This window comes from Pseudorca crassidens, chromosome 8 (assembly GCF_039906515.1).
Source record: "Pseudorca crassidens isolate mPseCra1 chromosome 8, mPseCra1.hap1, whole genome shotgun sequence".
NCBI classification, from domain to species: domain Eukaryota; kingdom Metazoa; phylum Chordata; class Mammalia; order Artiodactyla; family Delphinidae; genus Pseudorca; species Pseudorca crassidens.
In genome coordinates this window covers 38,265,149-38,286,852 of record NC_090303.1, presented here as the reverse complement: position 1 = coordinate 38,286,852, position 21,704 = coordinate 38,265,149, and the positions used below count along the sequence as shown (strand labels likewise).

At 36.8% G+C, this 21,704-nt stretch overlaps 1 protein-coding gene across 6 annotated transcripts in view; it reads left to right on the top strand.

The window, feature by feature from the left end:
• BZW2 (basic leucine zipper and W2 domains 2) overlaps nt 1–21,704 on the top strand; it is a 58,544-nt gene that overhangs the window by 11,338 nt on the left and 25,502 nt on the right. For 5 of the 6 annotated variants that reach the window (XM_067746227.1, XM_067746226.1, XM_067746229.1 and 2 more), the window contains 3 exons: nt 7,118–7,182; nt 15,817–15,993; nt 20,174–20,277. In XM_067746227.1, the coding sequence (XP_067602328.1) occupies nt 7,118–7,182; nt 15,817–15,993; nt 20,174–20,277 (346 nt within the window). Of the gene's footprint in view, nt 1–4,351; nt 4,439–7,117; nt 7,183–15,816; nt 15,994–20,173; nt 20,278–21,704 lie in introns of those variants that run through there. The other variant, XM_067746230.1, reaches the window with a different exon arrangement.

Genomic DNA, 21,704 nt, shown 5'->3' with positions numbered 1-21,704 from the left:
TCCAACCTTGGCACAACTGAAACATTGGGCGAGATAACCCTTTGTTGTAGGGGGCTCTCCTACAGCATTGTAGATTGTTGAGTAGCATCCCTGGCCTCAACCTACTAGATTCCAGGAGCAGCCCCTTCTCCCAGCATGATAAGCAAAAATGGCTCCAGACACCACCAAATGTCCCTTGGGGAACAAAATTAACCCTGGAGTGAAACCAGTGCTCTAGTACAGTGCCTGATACACAATAAGCCCGCTCTAAAATACTTGATAAATTAATAAATATATTTAAACCACAACTAGACATTTAATCATTGGATATTCCTCTGTTTCATGCCACCATTTCCTCTAAATTCTCTGAATTTACAACTTGAAATATTGTAGGTATGCAATTGTTATCACTATCCTGTTGTCTTGCAGACAAAAGTTCGAAGGGTCTTAACTAGAACAGAGGTTTTAAGACATTTTGCTATTAAGATACCCTGAAATGTTACATTTGAGGAATGAGTTTTCTAAAAGCCAAAGTATGTACAGTGTGTGTAGTTGAAGGTGTGTTTGTGTTTTTCAAAGTGTTGAGACATAAGAATGACATCAGCAAGATTAGGCCATCTGGGAAGCTGAGTGGGGCTGGTCAGTTGCTGGGGGAAGGGAAGGGCCTGGGAGAGATCCCAAATGGGGAAAGTGGAAGGGCCCAGAGAAGGACATGTGCTTGCCCCAGGGACTGCTTACAGAGTCCCTTGAGTAGATGGCATGAATTGATAAGCAGAGTGAAACTATTTCGGAGTTAATTTATACTTCTTGAAAGTTTTTGAAAATAACTTCATTGAGATGAAATAAGTGACATTATGTAATTGTCTTTATTTCAGTGAAGAGGTTGTACATTAATACTTAAAATGTAATTTCTGGAATATTTTTATTTACAGGGAAGCAAGAATCATTCGAAAATAAGATAAAGTTTAAGAAGTGAAATCAATTTGGAAATGTCATAATGAAAATTTAATCACGATGCTTTTATGTCTTCTTAAGGCAGATTTAAATGAATATAGTTAACTCAGTGTACTTTTTTTCACAACACAATTCCTTTGGGCTTTGATCCCTCTTTCTTAAAAGGTCGTTGCTTAGCACAATTTAAGTTCCTACCATTAATGTCCCTTGCTGCAAACTACTGTTGTAAAATTTTGAGGAGAGAACTATAGTGTAAGTTTTGTGCTTTTTAAGAAAGATATCTTTGTTCTTTTATATCATTAATTATAAGAATGAAGAGGATATGAATATAATAGTAATATTTTTGCATTAAAGAAATATTTGAATTTATTTAGAAACATTTTTCTTTTATAGGTAGGCTATTTGTTATTTTAAATTTTTAATGTTTTTTCCATTATTATAAATACTGAAACTTAGATAGAATTTTCTAGGAGCTATAGCGAAGTTTGTTGTAGAGGCTGGGTGATTTTGAGTCTAGAGAGGCTGTTACAAAATCATGGTAAGGATATTGAACAAGCTAATGTTATTCTGGACAACAAATTGTGTAGTGTAATTATAGGCAAATATTTAGCTTATCACTTTAGAATGTTCATAATTTAAAGTTTCACAGAGCAATTTAATTTTGTTTTTCTTTTGAGAGAAGGATGCTACAATGTTATCAACCCAAACGATCCCTAGATATGACAACTTTTTGTACAGGAGTTTATGATGTTTGTTCTTGCAGTTTTAGCTTTAATGGAAAGGAGAATAGTTTATAATTATGGGCAATTTTTAGTTTTCTTTTATGGTAAATTACTTTACCCATTTGAAATATAGAATAAAAGGTAGTTCTTGAAACTTACTCCTAAACACAGAGTACATCCTGAGAACGTTGCAGTAAAGTGGGTCAGTTATATTTTGCGTTTTGTGTGCTGGTGTTATTGCATCTTTATGACACACTTTATACTTTGGGGATAATATTGTTGCCCTATAATTTTTATTATCTTAGAATCGGAAGTCTCTCTCTTCCCATTGTCTTAAGTAATATTGACGGTACAAAGAGAGTTTCACTTTGAAGTTTGGTACTTTTTCTTTTCTTTCCTGCTATAGCCACATAGTTTTGAAATTTGGGCAAAATGCTCTGCAGAGCTACTTTATTTGAAAAATATTAATTAAAAAATTCCTATCCTTTGAGTGTGTTTTCACCTTTTTATCAAGTTTGTGTGTTGGGCCGTAGGGAATGCTTTAGAACTGGGTTGCCTGACATAATAGCCACTAGACACGTTGGCTATTTCAATTTTAATTTTAATTAATTAAAATTAAATAAAATTAAACATTTAGTTCCTCAGTCACACTAGCCGCACTTCAAGGGTCCAATAGCCACATGTGGCTACCATATTAGACAGTGCAGATATAGAACATTTTCACGGTCACAGATAGTTCTGTTGGGTACACCTCTCCAGGATGGGTGTTGGCAAACTGCAACCTGGGGGCCCATTCTGATCCACTGTTTGTTTTGTAAATAAAGTTTGACTGGAATACAGCCATGACCACCTATTTATATATTGCCTATGGCTGCTTTCAGGCTATAACAGCAGAACTGAGTAGTTGGAACAGAGACCATGTAGCTCACAGAGCCTAAAATATTTTCTTTCTATCCCTTTATAAAATAAGATTGATTCCACTTTAGAGTATCCATAGTTATAATGTCAAGGTTGTTTGAATAGCATAGTTATTTTATGTGTAGCATATATTAGTAATATTAAATGCCTTACATAAGGCAGATTATCATACTTCAAAGATGAGCCAGACCAGAAGAACAGGCAAGAATAGAGTATCAGGCCAAATCGCTTGATTACTAGTTGAGAACAGGCATCCACTAGTAGGGACAACTAGAAGGTATGGCCTTCTGTGATAGGTCAGACACTTTCCAGAATGGAGAGAATTAAGGAAGAATACGAGGGAAGACATCATGCAAGGTGTCAATCTACTCAGGGTGGGCAGGGCAAGTGGCAGAATTAATACACAGTAGCCATGAGACCCTTCAGTGCTGCTGGCCCATTGTCACACTTGGACCCAGAGTCTGGTTGGGAGTAAGGGGTGGAATATGAAAAGAGCATGAGGGCAGTTAGAAGATAAATAAAGTGAGGTGGGGCGATATTTATCTAATATGTTAGACTTAAAAATCTTTCAATTAAACTTTTCCATTTAGACTTAAATAGAAATTGATTGAAAAATGTTTATTTCATTAATAAAGTACCTGCTTTCTATTGTTTGGTTGATTGTATCGCTTTAGTATTTTTATGGCCTTCTTTTATCTTCTAAACTATCCAAGAAATTTAGTCTCTTAGATGACGTGTGAAATACTTGAATCCGTTTTGTTTTACCACTTTACATACAATTTTTTAAAATTCTATTTTAAGCCGTGGAGCTTTTTCATTTTGGTGGGACATAAGCTTCTTTTCTTTTTATTTTTTTAATAATTTATTTTTATTATTTATTTTAAAATTTTTGACTGTGTTGGGTCTTCGTGCATGGGCTTTCTCTAGTTGCAGCGAGTGGGGGCTACTCTTCGTTGGGGTGCACAGGCTTCTCATTGTGGTGGCTTCTCTTGTTGCAGAGCACAGGCTCTAGGCATGCGGGCTTCAGTAGTTGTGGCACGTGGGCTCAGTAGTTGTGGCTTGTGGGCTCTAGAGTGCAGGCTCAGCAGTTGTGGCGCACGGGCTTAATTGCTCTGCGGCATGTGAGATCTTCCCGGACCAGGGCTCGAACCCGTGTCCCCTGCGTTGGCAGGCAGATTCTTAACCACTGCACCACCAGGGAAGTCCCATGAGCTTATTTTCTATGTGAGTGTTTGGGTTATAGTTTCTATGGAAGCGAAATCATCATGATTTTAGTTGATTTCAACTTGTAAGTTGTAATGCAGTCTAATAAAAGTGAGCTTTGGGGCTTACCTTGTGGCTCAGTGGTTGAGAATCCGCCTGCCGATGTAGGGGAGACGGGTTCGTGCCCCGGTATGGGGAGATCCCACATACCACGGAGCGGCTGGGCCCGTGAGCCATGGCCGCTGAGCCTGCGCGTCTGGAGCCTGTGCTCCGCAACGGGAGAGGCTACAACAGTGAGAGGCCCGCGTACCGCAAAAAAAAAAAAAAGAGTGAGCTTTTTACCTTGGCCTAAGAGAACTGCCTTTGTTAGTCTTCCTTTGTTACTTTCCCAGGTTTAAGCCAGCACAGTTTCTTTGTCATCTTCCTTTGTTACTTTCCCAGGTTTAAGCCAGCACGGTTTCTTAGTCAAAGTGTCCTTGCTCTTCTTCAGCCAGAGCTTCAGTGAGTGCCTTATAAAGGCTGACCCTCACTGGAGCAGATTATAATGTAGCACCAGAGCTAAATTTAGAGGGAAGCCAAGCCTCTACTCCAAATAGTAACAGCTAAACGATAGAGACTTCTGGTGAACAGAATATCTTCATTTAGTCTTTCAATACCAGTAGGTGAGTCTCTGTGTTTGTTTATTTTGGATGTTGTGTGTGTCAAAATCTTTGCATACTTTTTTTATGTTTATGTGTTCTTTTATTATTTTCCACGTAGACTATATTGAGGTTGTGTAAAATAAGCCCGCATAACTCGGCTATGAAGAAACAAACTTTTGTATTTAGAACTAAAGAAAATATAAACAGAGCTAAAGAATTTTTAAAATAGAGTAATTCTCTCCAGTGTAGGCTGTGTTTGGTAGTAATTCCCCATTAGCAGGAAAATAGAAACAAGGTGTAAAGGTAGAGTTAATTAGGGAATTCTATATGTTTATATTCTAGACGTTAAAATAAGTCTTTTAGAGGGGGCTCCCACTTTAAAAATATTTTTAAATTCTAAAATAAAAACATCTTTGGCAAAAAAGGAAACTCCTTCCTTGCTTGTTCACCTCCTGGAGGAGTTTCAGGCTCTATTTTTGGTTTTGTATCTCGGTAGGAGACCCAAACTCTTTAACAGATATTTTTCTTCGCTAACCCAAGAAAATATTTTGTATGGTATTTTGGTATTTGTTGTGTTTTGGGAGGTGTGGAAACATTAAGGAGAACACACACACACACACACACACACACACACACACACACACACGCATATTCATTACTTGTGCTCCAATAGAAATGTTTGCTGGTATAGAGTGAATCTGTTGAAAATTCCAACAGGGAAAATTCTGAATGAAAGAGTTTTGCAGTGAATATAAATAATGCATTAGAAACTCTATTTCCAACATCTTTCAAATGAAATGAGATTTCATTGATTAAAGTTATTGCTTTTGTAGTTATTTCACTGTGCAGCTGCTGCCCCATACACATACAGCAATCAATCCCTTCTCTATACTGGTTAGCTAGGTGTGTCCCGCTGTTGTTTCACCTGTCACATTGTACTGTAGATGTTTGTATTTTATCTCTGCTGGGCTCTGTGTTCCTTGAGGGCTTGGAATCCGGCTTAGTCACCTTTATATCTCCAAGCAGAATGTAGTAAGTTCACCTTATAGGATTGATAAAAATTCTCTCTACTTAAACCATAAAAGATATTACTTTGGGGCTTTGTTACTTTATTTAAAACATGTTTTTTTAGTTTCACTTTAAAAATGGTGATTCACGTTTTCAATGATAAACAGATTGATTTCTATGTGAAAATAGAAGTTTCTCTTTTTTCATGGGGTTGGAAGAAAGTTTTAGTACATAAATTGAATAAGAATTTTTCCACATTCTTGAGGATTTTTTTAAAATTTTGAGATATAATTAATGGTATAAGTAATGGAGAAAATCTAGACATTTTCAAATCACAATTTTAAAAATCTTTGAAAGTTAATTAATTTGCTTGACATTATCTTAATCATTTGGTCCTCATAATTTAGGCAGTCTAGACGTATTTTCAGATTGTAATATTTATGCCAGCAAGGTTATTCTCAGTTTGTAAAAGGTCTTTTAGAGCAGATTTTTCACTTTTTTAAAAGATCATTTTTGATATTTTTAATTATATATTAAATCCAATAGGAGAATTTAAAATACCCAAATACTCATCCTCTGAGGTTAAGCAAACAAATGAAAAGCTTACTAACAGTTTCTTGTATCGTTCTTAAATGTTCCTTGCCTAGAAAAGGAAATATTACATGTACCCCCCTTTTTAACCGAAAAATTATGCTTTACACTCTTTCATTCAACTTGCTTTTTTCCTTTAACAATTTTACTTGAACATCTTTCCATATCAGTGCAACAGCTTATTTGACAATTATTTATTAAATTTAAATGCTTACTCTCAGTATTGTTTTAGGTGCTAAAGATACAGTATTGAGTAAAACCTAACAAAATCCCTACCCACATGGATGTTACTCTTGGGGGAAATAGACCATGGCAAACAGATGCTAATGAAATGACAGGGTCTGCTGTGAGCTATGAAGAGAAATAGAGCTAGATGAGAGGGAGAGAGAGAGAAGGAGCCTTGTTAGTTCAGGGTGGTCTGGGAAAGTCTCTGAAATGGAGGCATTTGAGTGAGTGCAGAGAGTTAAAGCCACGTGAATGGCTTCTCTGGCCCACTGGAAGAAGCAAAGAGGGCAATGTGGCTGGAGCAGTGAATGATGGGAAGAGGTATACGTAGGAAACAATCAGAGAGGTAGGCAGGGCCATATGTAGTACATTGGATATAATTTATTTTGTAAAGCTTCGTAGTTCCATTTGATGGCTTATTACAACTTATTGAACTAGATAGGTTTATGAGTATTCAACTTCCATTTTTTTATGCATCCAACAATGTTGCAGCTAAATCCTTTTATATATATACATACACGTATATTTGCATACTTGTGTGGGTATAAATTGTAAAGGAAAAGTTATACAAATTCCTTGTAAAGGAATTGCTGGACCATAGGTTATGCACATGTAAATATTTATAGATATTCACCAAATGCTTCCCCAAAGTATTGCATGGAGTTTATCCTTTATATCAAAGTTTATGTCTGCGGTTATTTTCCTTGTGTCTTTTGTCCACACTAGATATTATTAAACTTTAAAAGTTTTGCTAGTTCAGTAGTTACAATTATCTCATTTTTAAAAGTATATTTAGTATGGGTGAATATACTTATTAGCTATATATTATATCAACTGCTTATTTGAAGTGCCTAATCTTATTTTCTTTGTTTTCAGAAATTTTATGAATAAGCATCAGAAGCCAGTGCTAACAGGCCAGCGGTTCAAAACTCGGAAAAGGGGTAGGTAGTGTTGTGTGTTTGTGTGTGTATGGCGGGGACGGGGTTGGGGGAAATGTGTGTTTAAAGTTCTAATCAAAATATAAGGTTGGTGAATGTCAAGTTTAACAATACAACAGCCAGTTATTTTACTAGCAAAAGCGAGTTTCTTCGGGAAGAGCCCAGAGGAATTGCAGTTCGGGGTATGTGAACTATGGGGCAAGTCAGAGAACAAGGAAGAGGAACTTGCTATTATAGGGAAAAGAGGGTAGTTGAGAGGAGCTATAATAACCCAACAGTCCATGTGAGGAAGCTGGGAGTCCAAAATATGGAGGCTACTCATAGGTTGGTCTGGTACATTCTCTTATTGGCTGGGCTGTGGTTAGGTGGAGAGAAGTTTTCTTCTTCCTTCTGGATAGTTAAGTAGGCAACACCTTTCCGTTGGAGACTAGAGAGGAAGGCGTAAGTATCTTCCTGTTTGGAGTAATTGATGGTGCATGGCAGGGTATAAGAGCTCCCCCTACAGGCCTGCCCGGACTCCAATTTTAGCTGAAATTTCTTAATTAATTCCACAAAGAGGAATTGGGATTATCTTTGTTTCCACCTAACCTCACTAATTTCTGTCTTTTGAGCTCTGACTGTAAAATCTGAAGGTGTGCATTCAAGCCTCAGAACCACTGGTTACTTAGGTGTTTGATTTTGGACAAGTCATTTAACTTGTCTGAGCTTTGTGTCTTCATCTACAAAATGAGGATGATTATGTCTGTTCAGGTTGCCTTACTGTCATGTGAGGCTATGAAGGCAGTTGATAAACTTTACTGTTTTTAACATCAGCGTTTGCATTTGGTTTTTGCTTTCTTTGTGTTTTTAAGAAAACGTTCATAAGCCAAGATAGTAAAACTAAGAGAAGAGTAAATTAGGGAAGACATTGAAGTGTTTTAGCCTTTTCAGAATTTAGAAAGTCGAATTAAATTTACTGCCCTAAATATCTGTAAAACTCAGGATATTTTCAAGTGTCTTTTATCGTGGGAAGAAAAGTGATATAGCCAGTTTGATGGTGGCTGGTACAATTTCTATATGTGACTGACTTCTTTTTGTTATGTTCATCTTCCCATTCTTTTTGTGTACAGAATTTTTAAATCTTTTATAATATTTAATCAGTTTTGCGTAATTATATAGAAATCCTCTTGGTTTTAAGAGCAGTTGAGTCAAAAATTGATAGGGAAACTTTTTAATCTATTTATTTATTTATTTATTTAGGCTGTGCCAGGTCTTAGATGCGGCATGTGCGCTTCTTAGTAGCGGCCTGCAAACTCTTAGTTGCGACATGCATGTGGGATCTAGTTCCCCGACCAGGAATTAAACCCTTGCCCCCTGCATTGGGAGCACGGAGTCTTACCCACTGGACCACCAAGGAAGTCCCAATAGGGACACTTTTAAAAATATGAAACATGGTATGAAATTATTATGTTGACTGACACTGAGGAGAGTGACTGAAAAATATTTAAGGAAGTATCATGTGTAAAGATAAAGGATGATTGAATATCTTTTTGAAGGCCTCATAGCTGATTATGAAGCAGAATGCCATGTAATGGTCATCGAGTGCTAAATTGTTGAATTGATAAGCTATATCACATGCCTTTGGCATTTTCAGCCAATGCGTGTAGCTGAAGTTCTCTTGCAATGCTGTGACTATGTAAGTAGCAAGTGTAGCCATGTAGAAAGAAAAGAATTCTCAGTACAATAGATCATTTGAATTAGAAGAGGTTGCAAGAGTCACTAGGTAACAGTAAGGACTAAAATGCTACCTGCCAGAAAGCTTCACATTCCCACTAAAAAAATGAAAATTAAAAAATATTTTAAAAACCAAAAGATACGGTTATTTTGTATAGTATTTCTGTCTTACACTCTTTTTTATTTTTATCTTTTGCATCCTTGACTCATCCCCATAAGCTAAGTATAAGTATAGTCTGAACCACCTCCTTCTATTATATTTAGCCCTCTTACAAACTGTGTCCCCACTACACAATGTGGATTGAAATCTGGAAGCAGATAGCAATGCAAGGTGCTACAACCAGCGTACGTTCTTTGTCTCATTGTTTAAAGCCGTCTTGAAAAACATAAATGACGTCGATGATTTCCAAAGGACTTAATCAGAAACCTAGTTACAGTTAAGCTATTGTTGCGCCTAGTAATGTGATAATATTTAATGTATGCCCAACTGTCAGGTGAAGGAAAGTTTGCCATCGCCTGCCCGCTGAGGGAATGTGTTAATCTCAGACCTGGATCTCCAACTCGGGCAGCTTTCTTAGTGTGACGCTGATTCACGGTAGCTGAGCTCCAACGCCAGGAGAGGGCCCAAGGATGTCTTGCACAAGAGCAGGCATGATTCAGCGAGTAAACTGGCCCTTACGGTCAGTTTTCAGTTTTGGACTGGAAAGGTTGCCTCTACCACTGAAGTGGTTTGCCTCTGATTCATTTGGTGGGCAAGACTGTGTCTGATAGCTGCGGGAATACTCACAGAGAGCCACCCAGAAGTATGTTATCTATCATTTGTCAGTTGATCTAGATTTATATAACTCAGGTCTGTTGGGGATCAGAGCAGCACTTGGGCCATTTTGTGCCAAACTGCTGACTGGAAAAAAAAAATGGAGTCTACCTCATTTTCTGCTTTTCATAATAGTGAATTGCGTCCTGACGATTCATTGTGCTTTGGCTTTTCTTCTGCTAGTATGATGGGGCTGAATTCAGATAAATGGTTGGCAGTTTTGTAGAGCCAAGAAAAAAAATCTACGGAGGATATTTCAAGGTCATTTTAATAGGCTGTCTTCTGAAGCTCTGTCTTCAGTTTGTACCTATTTCCTAGCAAAGCTAATGCTCTTCCCTGCCAAATTAGTATAAAAATGTATTTCTTTTTGCTTAACATCAAAATTAAACATTATGGTAGGACACATCATATTGAACGTATCCTTTGTGAAATATGCACATCTTGCTTATAATATTTTCTCCAGAGAGATTATGTTTTCTAGTGTGACTTGGAGGAATCTGAAAGGATGAACCCTTCTCCCTTGAGCCATTGTTATGCTTAGTGAAATGAAATATTTAATAATTGAACTGGCCTCCCTCTAAATTTTGTGGAGAAATTGGATTAAAATTAGTGAAAATAGGAGAGAAAAAAATGACCAAACTTCAGGCCTCCAGAGGGACCACATACTCAGGTTTCTCTTTGAGGCTTTAGATCCGTTTTGGTGGTTTTAAATCACTCTTAGATTTGTAATAAGTGGTGTTAGGAACTAATGAGGTAAATCTTTAAATATATACGGAAGTAAATCTGTGTGTGTATAGTTAGAAAACCCATGATCGTTCTTATTCATTTACTGTAACTCAGTGACCTTCAGAAAGGGAGGGTAGATTGTTATTTGTCACTTAACACATTGGGAAAATGCTGTCTTAACCATTTACCATAGTTCTTAGAGAAAGCAATGTATTTAGATAACTTACAGGCGTATTTGAGTGTCGGAAATAGGCCTGTTTCTCTGTGTTTTGTGAGGGTGATTATGACTGACTCTTCAGTGTCACACTTGTGATTCACCAACACAGTGTAAATGTGAGACCCTAATTGTGTACTTCCTACCTCAAAGGAGTTTTGACCTGCCAAATGGAAACTCAAGGAAGCAATGGCATATTTTCGTTAGGATTTTGTTGGTACTTCTGCTACACTGTCCTCAAATGAAATACAAATCATATACACTGTTGATTGTTTCAGGTGAAAAAGAACCTATGGGTAAAATATTGTCTTGTTTCCCCAAACTTCCAGTAATGTTCTTGCCATTTTCCTGTACAGGAATTTAGTTTTCCTCTAGATGGACACTTATCTTAGCAGGTGGGAGTTTTGCTTTTCATCCTGCAAGAGAATTATTAATCCTCCCAGGCCATCATGACTTTTTAAGATTCCTAAGCTATACTTGATCATTTTGACCTAGTGCATTATTACTCACTGTTGAAATATGTCTGGCCATGATGTGCTGTCTTCCTCCTTTTACTTTCCCTCTCCCTTAGCAAGTCTTTTGGAAAAGTATAACTGGTGGATGAGGGCCTTTTTACAAAGAAGAGTTTTTCAGTTGTCTCTTAGATTCAAAACAAAGCTGTCTGCATGAATTTGTAGCTTACCTTATTGCTCAACTTATATTTTCCAGTGTCTTGAATTTATAATTTTCAAACCACCAAAGTCTGTTCTACCACCTGAGTCAATGTCAAAGCATGTTGGGGTGCCATTGTGCAGATGGCCTCAGTTGATTTTGGGAGCTGGTCACGAGACTTAATAAGCAGCTCGTGGTCTTTTCACTTCTCATGCTTTTGTGTTCAAGGAGAGGGAACTTCTTCCCAAGGTGGGTGGTGAATTACCCTTTGGCTGGACCCCGAGTAGGGGATGATGCTTGCCAATGAGTTCATCCTGTGGGTCACAGTTACCCACTTCTTCCGAGCCCCGTGATCTGCGCTTCTAGGGTGCCCATTCTCTCCCTCCCCCGCTTCACAACAAGACCCCAATTATGTTTTTCCTGCGGTCAACATTTGCATGTTCTTGGCTGCATAATGTTTTGCTTATGGCATCAAAAGGACTTTTATCTCTTGTTCATGACGAATAGTGTTCAAGTTAATTTACATCTGTCTTCATGGTATCTTATGCTGCGTGACTCTGACTGGTACTGGGAATGCCATTCTTCTCTGTTTCTGAGGCTGTGGTATTAACCCCTTACAACACATCCCTTCTGTTAGACTGTAGGTAGGCAGTCTGTACAAACCAGGCAGCTGCTGTCTGGTTTTTACATGTAGTTTTTAATTGTTATCAAAGTCATGCGTGTACGTGGTTTAAATAGTCAAACAGTTCTGCAAGACCCCAGCGGAGCTCTTTCTACTCTAACTGCTTCTTTTAACATTTGCATTCCTGTGGCCAAATAACACTCCTGTATGGCTGATGCTTGATGTTTCTGTTGGAGGTATTCTAGATGCATTTCCTCCTATGGGACGTGAGGATTCGGCTCTTTCATGCCTCACCCACCTGCAAACCTCTTCTCGTTCTCCGTCCTTTCATTGTATCACAGTTTTAGCTAGACTTCTGTTTAGGGTGTATGTTATTGTGACTTGGTACATGTTCTTCAGAGCTGAGCTATTATTTGATTTATTTTTCTGAACACCATTTTCTCTTTGGATTTAATGAATTTAATAATAATCAAAAAAATTTTTTTTTTTTTGCTTAGTCTTCTGTACCTTAAAACTAGTCAACCCCATCCTTTCCCTTGTTATGTAAATCTCTTAATATAAACACTTTAGGAATTCTAACAATGATATTACATTGAAGGAATTCTGACTATGTATCATATCATATTGTATTGAAAAACCCTCTTCCATTTGGTTTGCTCTCTAGGCCAACTGTCCAGCTGTTAACGTGAAATGCTTGAAATGTCCTTTCACCACTGTCCTGAAGAGTACTGTTGTCTGTCTCTTAGATTTTTTTTCTCTTTTTCCTGGGATCTCGTGACTTACTAAGATTGTGAAATCATGAGTTATTCTCTCATTTCGGTGTGGTGTCTGTTTCAATCGCTTTTAAAAAGAGTGTATCAGAAACATAATTTTTGAGGCCTTGAATGTCTTGAAATATGTTTATTCTGCTCTTACGTTTGATTAGTAGTGTGACCAAACACTGGAATTCTAGTTTGGAAATTGTTTTTCCTCATAATTTTGAAGGAATATCTTCAGGTTTCTGGTATTTCTGTTGCGCAATTCAAAGTCATTCTGTTTCCTGATACTTTATATGTGATTTGGTTTTTTGCACCTGAAACTTCAGAGTTGCTTTATTCCCAGTGTTCTGAAGTTTCACAGTAATGAATGCACCTTGTGGATCCACTTTCAGTCCTTGTGCTGGGTCCCTAGACAGTCCTTTATTGGGAAACTCATGTCCTTCAATACTGTAAAACTTTCTTGAAATTTTTAAATCCTTTCCTTTCCTTTTTTTAAAAAATATATTTTTATTCACTTATTATTTGGACATTTGACGGGTCGGCTCTTTTTCTTACCCTTCTGCTCCTATTTTGTAGGTGTCTGACTTTTTTCCCAGTTTCTAAGAGATATTCTCAGCTTTCTCTTTTAACTCTTCAGTTGAGTTCGTATGTTTTTCTGTCATATTTTTCATTTCTAGGAACTTTTTCTTTTAATTCATGAAATGTTTCTTTTTCTATAGCATTCTTTTCTTCTCCTCCTTCTTCTTCTTTTTTTTTTTTTTACAGTTGCAATATCTACTTATCTCTAAAGACACATATGATAGAATTTTTTTTCTTTTTTTAACTTCTGGGTTCATCTTTTGTCCCTCTCTCCCCATATGCAGACTCTGCATAAGGGGGGGGAAAAGGTGAAATCCTTTGAACTGAATCCTACATACTTTGCCTTTAACCTAGCCTTTTTTTTTTTTTAACACCTCTTCTGACCTCTAGTTTGCTAGCTTCACATTTTTTCAACAGCATATGATCTTTATTTTGTTCAAGATTTTGCTCCAAACTGACCTTCCACAAGACGTCTCTCTAGAGTCTGCTGAGGAGAGGAACTTACATAATATCTGTACCTCTAAATCCTCTGAAATACTTCAGGGTGTCTACAAAGTCAAAACTGTTTTCGAATTAAATACCGAGATATCATTTGCCCCTTTCACACATTCTCTCATGAGTTTACAGTGGGTGGCTACAGGTTGTGTGATATTGCAACAGATTGCATGCAGCACGTTTGGAAATCTGTCTGCCATTAAGCCAGACATTAAAGAGATTTGCAAAAGTGTAAAACAGTGCCTCTCTTCTCACTAAAATTTTTCACGTAATAAATAATTTTATGCTTTAATTTCTGTAAAGTAAGTATCCATAGATGTAACCTCCATAAACAAGAACTCTTTGGAATCTTTAATACTTCTGAAGGGTGTCAAGGGGTCATGAAAACAAGAAGGTTGAGAACATCTGCTCTGAAGCTGGATATCCAAACGTATAGCTCACGATAGTTTTTAAATATTTAAGTATGCTGGAATAATTTATCTTGTTAAGAAAAAAATTCCTCCAGGAAATAACAAGTATTTGGTGATGATGTGTAAAAAGGAGAACCCTTGAACAGTATTGGTGGGAATGTAAATTGGTGCAGCCACTATAGAAAACAGTATGTAGGTTCCTTAAAAAATTAAAAATAGAATTACACATGATTGAGCAACTCCACTTCTGGGTATTTATTGGAAGAAAATGAAAACACCAACTCAAAAAGATACATGCACCCCAATGTTCACTGCAGCATTATTTATAATAAGCCAAGATATGGAAACAAACTGTCCATTACTCAGCCATAAAAAGAAGGAAATCCTGTCATTTGTGACTACATGGATGGATCTGGAGGGCATTATGTTAAGTGAAATAAGAAAGGCGAATTCTGTATCATCTCACTTACGTGTGGAATCTTTAAAACAAAAACAAACAAACAACAACAAAAAAACAGCTCATGGATAACAGATTGATGGGTGCCAGAGGCGCACTGGTGGGGACGTGGTGGGGAGGGGGCAGTGGGTGAAGGTAGCGGTCAAAATGTACAAACTTCCAATCGTAGAATAAGTAATGAGGATGTGATGTACAGCATAATAACTCGTTAATAATACTGTATTGCACAAAACAGAAACAGACTCACAGACTTAGAGAACAAACTATGGTTATGAGGGGGGAAGGTGGAGGGAGGGGATAGTTTGGGAGTTTGGCATTGACATGCACACACCACTATATTTAAAATGGATAACCAACGAGGACCTACTGGATAGCACAGGGAACTCTGCTCAATGTTATGTGGCAGCCTAGATGGGAGGGGAGTTTGGGGGAGAATGGATACATGTGTATGTATGGCTGAGTCACTTTGCTGTGCCTCTAAAACTATCACAACATTGTTCATAGGCTATACTCCAATATAAAATTAAAAGTTAAAAAAAATACTGTATTGCATACTTGAAAGTTGCTAAGAAAAATCTTAAAATTTCTCATTACAAGACAAAAATGTGTGACTATGTAGGGTAATGAATGTTAGCTAGACTTATTATGGTGATTATTTTGCAATATATACAAATATCAAATCATATTGTATTCTTGCAACTAATATAATATCATATGTCAATTATATCTCGATTAAAAAAATTTAAAAAGAGATACCCCTCTTGATTTTCTTCCTCCCAATCTTTATTTTGTTTGTTTATATATTCTCCCTTAATCTTAAGTGATTCTCCCTGCATCATTTTCTTCTTCTGTCTTAAGTGGAACAAAATTTTAAGTTTTGATTGTTATACTTTATTGTTTATCAGATAGATAGGGTTAGTAGTTTACATTGGCCTATCCTATGAGTGACACAAATGATCAATCATCAATTTTTTAATGTATTAGATAGCGTGTGGCCCCTTTCAACAGAAATAAATTGCTTGAATAAATATTTAAACAAGGGCTTTAACATGAAAAACTAGTAGAAAAACTTAATCATCCTTCAACTTTTAAATAATCATACTATCAAATAAAAACCAGTGAACGAAGGAAATGTATGGTTGCATTTGGGAATATGTTGTGTAAGTAAAAGGATGATTGTATTCTGTATTTATTTTAGATGAAAAAGAGAAATTCGAACCCACAGTCTTCAGGGATACACTCATCCAGGGACTTAATGAAGCTGGTGATGACCTTGAAGCTGTAGCCAAGTTTCTGGACTCTACAGGCTCAAGATTAGATTATCGTCGCTATGCAGACACACTCTTCGATATCCTGGTGGCTGGCAGTATGCTCGGTAAACCATACATTAGAGCACCTTCTTGTAATATTATGTGCTTTCAATTCTACTGAAAGATTTTCTTATGAGGTAGAATCTTTATAAGCTTACATTTATGATAGTTGGTAAAAAAATGTAAATGGGAGTCTCTACAACTTTTACCTAGATTACGATTTAGAATGGTATTAATGTGGCTATGAAATGATTGTTAGTTAAGAGAGGCATAGCATTGAGGATTTTTGTTGACATACAACATGATTGGCCCCTTGACTTTAGATAAAAGCCAATTTTTCCATGTGTCCCTAATATTTGAATGTTTCTGAAGTGGACTTAGGAGGAGTAATTTCTACAGTAGAGTATAACTTTATGTTTGTCATCTAGATCCTTCCAGTATATATCATTAAATCCCAATTGCCATAGCACATTTCTTTTGAGTCCCACCCTTTTTTTCTTTTTCTTTCTTTCTTTTTTTTTTGGTATAGTGAGCAGTGAGATCTAACTGTGTCAACAAATTTAAAAAGAATTCGCATTAAATTTAATTCTCATTAAAATTCATTTTATCCATAGAAAGCCATCTACGAAATATAGTTTAAATCTAGTTTTTAAAAAATCCTTGTAATTGTGAGTGTATAGGTAAAAGGATTAAAGATAGAGAAGTTTGGAAGTTGTTAAAGATAGATAAAAAGCAAAATAAAAACTATGTCTTATAGAGCAGGGACATCAGGGGAAAAGGCTTCAGAATACTATTTAAGTGGTATGGTATATTGTTCTAAATGTTTATTAGGTATCACAACCACCCATTTTTCCTTTCATAGTTATTCTTAGAACTTGGTTTTCATAATTAGTTCCTATGGTAACCATAAATCACTGGAAATTGTCAGATCCCCAGGCCAGTGACTTTCAGCTGCCTAGGGGACCTTCGCAAATGTGTGGAAGTGTTTTGGTTGCTACAAAGACTCGGGAGTGGAGGCCAGGTATGCCACCTACTTTGCTATGCAAGGAACATTCAGTACAATGAAAAATTGCCCTGCCCAGTGTGCTGTGAGTGCCTTTCATAGAGAAATGCTGCTTAAGCCAATCTACTTTAAGCCAGGGTGTATACATACATTTTTAGGTAGAGCTACCCTTTAATTCTTCCCTCTGAGCTCTTAGATCTATCTGTGCTGGTACATGGTCCCGTTTACTTTCAGGCCCCCTTTTGATCTGAACTGCTGGTTTTCACTACGTACCAAGTTTATTTTGTTGTTATCATTTATGAAAGTCTCAGTTTATCCCTGTAGATAATTCAAGTCCACGTATAAAAAGCTCTTTATCGTGTGCTCAAATCCCAATACACAGAGATAGCTATTGTTAATATTTTGGTTAATTCTTTCCTAGAAATCTCTTTACCAAAATACATAAACTTTTGAGAATGGGATGATATTACACAAATGTGATACTCTACATGCTGTTTTATATTTACTCTGCAGTATGTTGTTGCCTTTCATGCCCATGAGTGTTATGTTACCTTAGATGATTCTAAAAAGAATGAAAACCATAATTAACAGTGAAGTTGAACCTTTCCTGATGTGATTATTGGCTTTTTCAATTTCCTTAGTTATGGTATACTTTTATCGATGCACTGGTAAATTGTATGCAAGAATAGTCTTCGGTCGGTTTTGGTTCTTGCCAAAGTCACACATGACTTCACCATTCAATTCAACGCACGCTTTTCAGTTCTTAGTGCCTTCCTGGCAGCACTGTTGACCCTTTCATCATTCGTGAAATGCTTTCCTTTCTTGCCTTACGTGGGACCATTTAGACTCCCTCCTACCTCTCTAGTTGCCACTTCTCACATGACTCCTAGGTTTCCATACTTGTCCCCTTACATATGTTTAAAATTATATGCTTTACATTGATTATCTCAAGACTTCATTTACCATCTCTATAATGATGATCAACAAATTTATATCTGCAGCCTAGATTTCACTCCTTCACACCACACCTATCCATCCAAAAGAGGGGAGGGCAAATGTTTGGTACAACTTACGAGCACAGACAGTACAACCCCAGATGTCTACTGAGGCCAGACCTATGATATAATGAATAAAGTCAGCCAGGTGCATTCTTTTTATGTAAACATTTTGTTTACAAATGGAGTATGTAAGAATTTTCTTCACACCCACAAAAATATTTACCTTCCCCTGTTATTCTTGAGACAACAGTTACCTTTGTTTTTCAGTCGTACCCTTTGAAGAGTAGATACAAGAAATACTTTACTTTTCTCGGGGCTTCCCTGGTGGCACAGTGGTTGTGAATCTGCCTGCCAGTGCAGGGGACACGGGTTCGAGCCCTGGTCTGGGAAGATGCCACATGCCACGGAGCAACTAAGCCCGTGCGCCACAACTACTGAGCCTGTGCTCTAGATCCCGTGAGCCACAGGTACTGAGCCCATGTGCCGCAACTACGGAAGCCTACAGCCCGTGCTCCACAGGAGAGAAGCCACTGCAATGAGAAGCCCGCGTACTGCAATGAAGAGTAGCCCCCACTCTCCGCAACTAGAGAAAGCCCGCGCACTGCAACGAACACCCAACACAGCCAAAAATAAATAAATAAAATAAATAAATTTATTTAAAAAAAAAGAAATTCTTTTACTCCTAGTTTGAGAAAAACAGCAGGATCACCAAAATTTTTAGAAATGGCAATTCATACTTCGTCCCGATATCAGGGAACAAAATTTTAAATGTGAGGTGTAGCAATATTATCAATGTGTAACAAATATTTTCTTTTGTAAGGGATTGCAATTTTTAAATCTTACCTCTTAAAAGAAAAGACTATAGTTTCAAAATCAGACTTTTCAGTTATGTAACTTCTATCAGATAGGTATCATTAGCCCAGGGTTTTTACAAGATTATCATCTTAATAAAATTTTGTTCCAGGTGGTTATATTCATTACAAAGAGCTAATTAAGTCTTGTGCATAAATTAATTGCATGAGAATAGACTCCTGAAGGAGCAGACTTTTCTAAAAACTAATTTACTTATAAAACTGTATGCCGGAGCCTGTAAAAAAGTTGGTTATGTGTAGCTCATTTCATCCAAAGATCTGAAATATGACTCAAATCAAAACACTAAAATAAATAGAGTGGCCTATACAAGTGTATACTCTGTAAATACTTGTTGAGTATATAATAGTTATTACTCTAACTTGGCTTGCTCAAATTTCTACCCTTATTCTGATAAAGTAGAATCAGAAAACAAAAATACCTAGTGTTCTGACTCTGGTCTTCTAATCAGCCAATGTTTGTAATGACCACCATTGAAACTTACAGGAGGAGCCTTTGAATGAGGAAAGTTGAGTAACGGAAAAAAGGCATTCTTTTGGTCTATCCATTTATTCCATGATTACTGTATAGGCCATGGGGAAGAAAGATTAGAGAGGATAAAATACACTCTTTCCTAGCCAATGCAACTGCTGGGTGATCAAATACAAATGACAAGGGGTCAGAGTGTATACTGTTCAACCCTGTGTGAATAACTGAGTTGGTGGAGGAGGGAACATTTTTAATGCCTACTGAAGTAGAAACCAGCAAGATCTGTAAAAGCCAGGTCCGGGCAGTTCCAGTATTGGTGAACTGGAGTCCAGCAAAATATTATCAAGCCTGAAAAGTGAATCATGTCCCAATGTGGGAAAACATCAGGAACTGCACTGAGAATAATCAAGTTAAATTCACTGAACAAATGTTATTGTTTAGCTGCCATGGTTAAAGATATACTTTGGAAAGAACCAGACTTGTAGTGGTAGGATCTAGTGAAGGCAAGTATATAGAACAACAATCTCATCATACACTATGGTAGGAATAGAAAATCGAACAACCACTTTGCATTATGTTAGAAATGTAAACTAATCATAACATGTATGCATCTTTTATAAGTAAATTAGTTTTTAGAAAAGTCACCTCCTTCAGGAGTCTATTTTCATGCAATTAATTTATGCACAAGGTTTAATTAGCCCTTTGTAATAAATACAACCACCTGTACAAAATTTTATTAAGATGATAATCTAGAAACTGTGTGTGTCTACACATGCACATCATTCTATGAAACTTTATGTGACGTCAACCTTTATTGTTTTCCTTGATGTGCAGGAATTGATCTCTTCTGCAAATGCTCTTCTGATTTCAGCATCGTCCTAATGGTCATTACCTTTCCCTTTTTAGCCCCTGGAGGAACACGCATAGATGATGGTGACAAGACCAAGATGACCAACCACTGTGTGTTTTCAGCAAATGAAGATCACGAAACCATCCGAAACTATGCTCAGGTAGAGCCTGTCACTGAGAGATTGTTGTACTGGAAGGGAAACATTTGAACAGGATTTAGGAAAACATTAGGTTCAGAAATTCTACAGGCCACTTTCTAAATAGGGATATTAGATAGGTCTTAAGCATAGGAAGAGATACTGAATTGCATTCGTAATAACGGACATTAAAGCTTCACCAAAGTAGAGTTTCTTTACCTTTCACCTATAAGAGATATGGGGAATCATAATTTCTGGTGGAGTATATATTGGTCCAAGCTTTAGGGAGAGCAGTTTAGCACTATCTTTCAAAACTAAAACTACACATTCCCTTTGACTCAGCAATTCTACTTCGAGGACTTCATCCTGCAGACAGTGGCATGTGTAAAGTGACGCAAACAGCGACAGTTATTATAGTGTTGCTTGTAATAACATCAAAGGATGAAAACAATATATAAGTCAATCCATAGAGTTTAGTAATTCATATTAACAGACTCTCAGGTAGCTGTTTAAAAGAAAGAGGCAGGAAGAAACTTGTAATACATAAAACCGATAACGGATTCATATCCAGATTAGATAAAGAACTGTAAGTCAATAAGACAAGGACAAGCAACCTATTAGGAAAAGACTTACAGGCATTTCAGAAAAGAGGAAACACAATTCCTCCAAAAAACAAAGGAAATGAGTTCAGACTCATTGAGAAAATTTCAATTAATATCGAGATACCCTTTTGCATTCATTAGATTGTGAAAATTAAGAAGTATTTAGGCCCTGGTGAAGATCAGGAAGCGGTGGTAGTGTAAAATGGGACAACCTTGTAGACATTACCTTCTAAAGCTGAACATATTGTGCATTGTGACCAGCCAGCTTAGGGTTGGTGTGTTCCTATTCTGATTCTTTCACTGACTCTTCTTAAAAGTCAGTTTTTATTCCCATCTAAACCATGAAGGCAAGTCCCAGGTCAACAAGTCTTCTTGTTTTACACATTTCATTATATATATATATATATATATATATATATATATATATATATATATGTATATGAAAAAGGCCATAGGAATCCCTGGCACCTACGTGATTTCAGATGCTAGAAACTGTCTTTACTTTGTTTATTAAAATGTGTAAGGCATGCTAAGCTGAGTAATTTGGGATATGTGGCCATTAAGAATTTAAACTTCAAAAATCATTATTTTAATCACATGCTATTTTAGCATAGATATTTATTCCCCTTTTTTTATATTTAAGAAATGTGTAATAGATAAAAACCAAGGAAATCTTTAAAAATGGACCAAAAGCTTAAGCACGTGGGTTCAGTGGATGATGTTCTAACCTGTCCTCTCTAAATCTGTGCTTCTACTGTCTTATGTCAATGGCCACAAACACCTTGGGCCAGGTGGATACTGAAGCAGATGTTCTCAATTCAAAAGCTGTTCGTTTAAAATTCTCTCTCG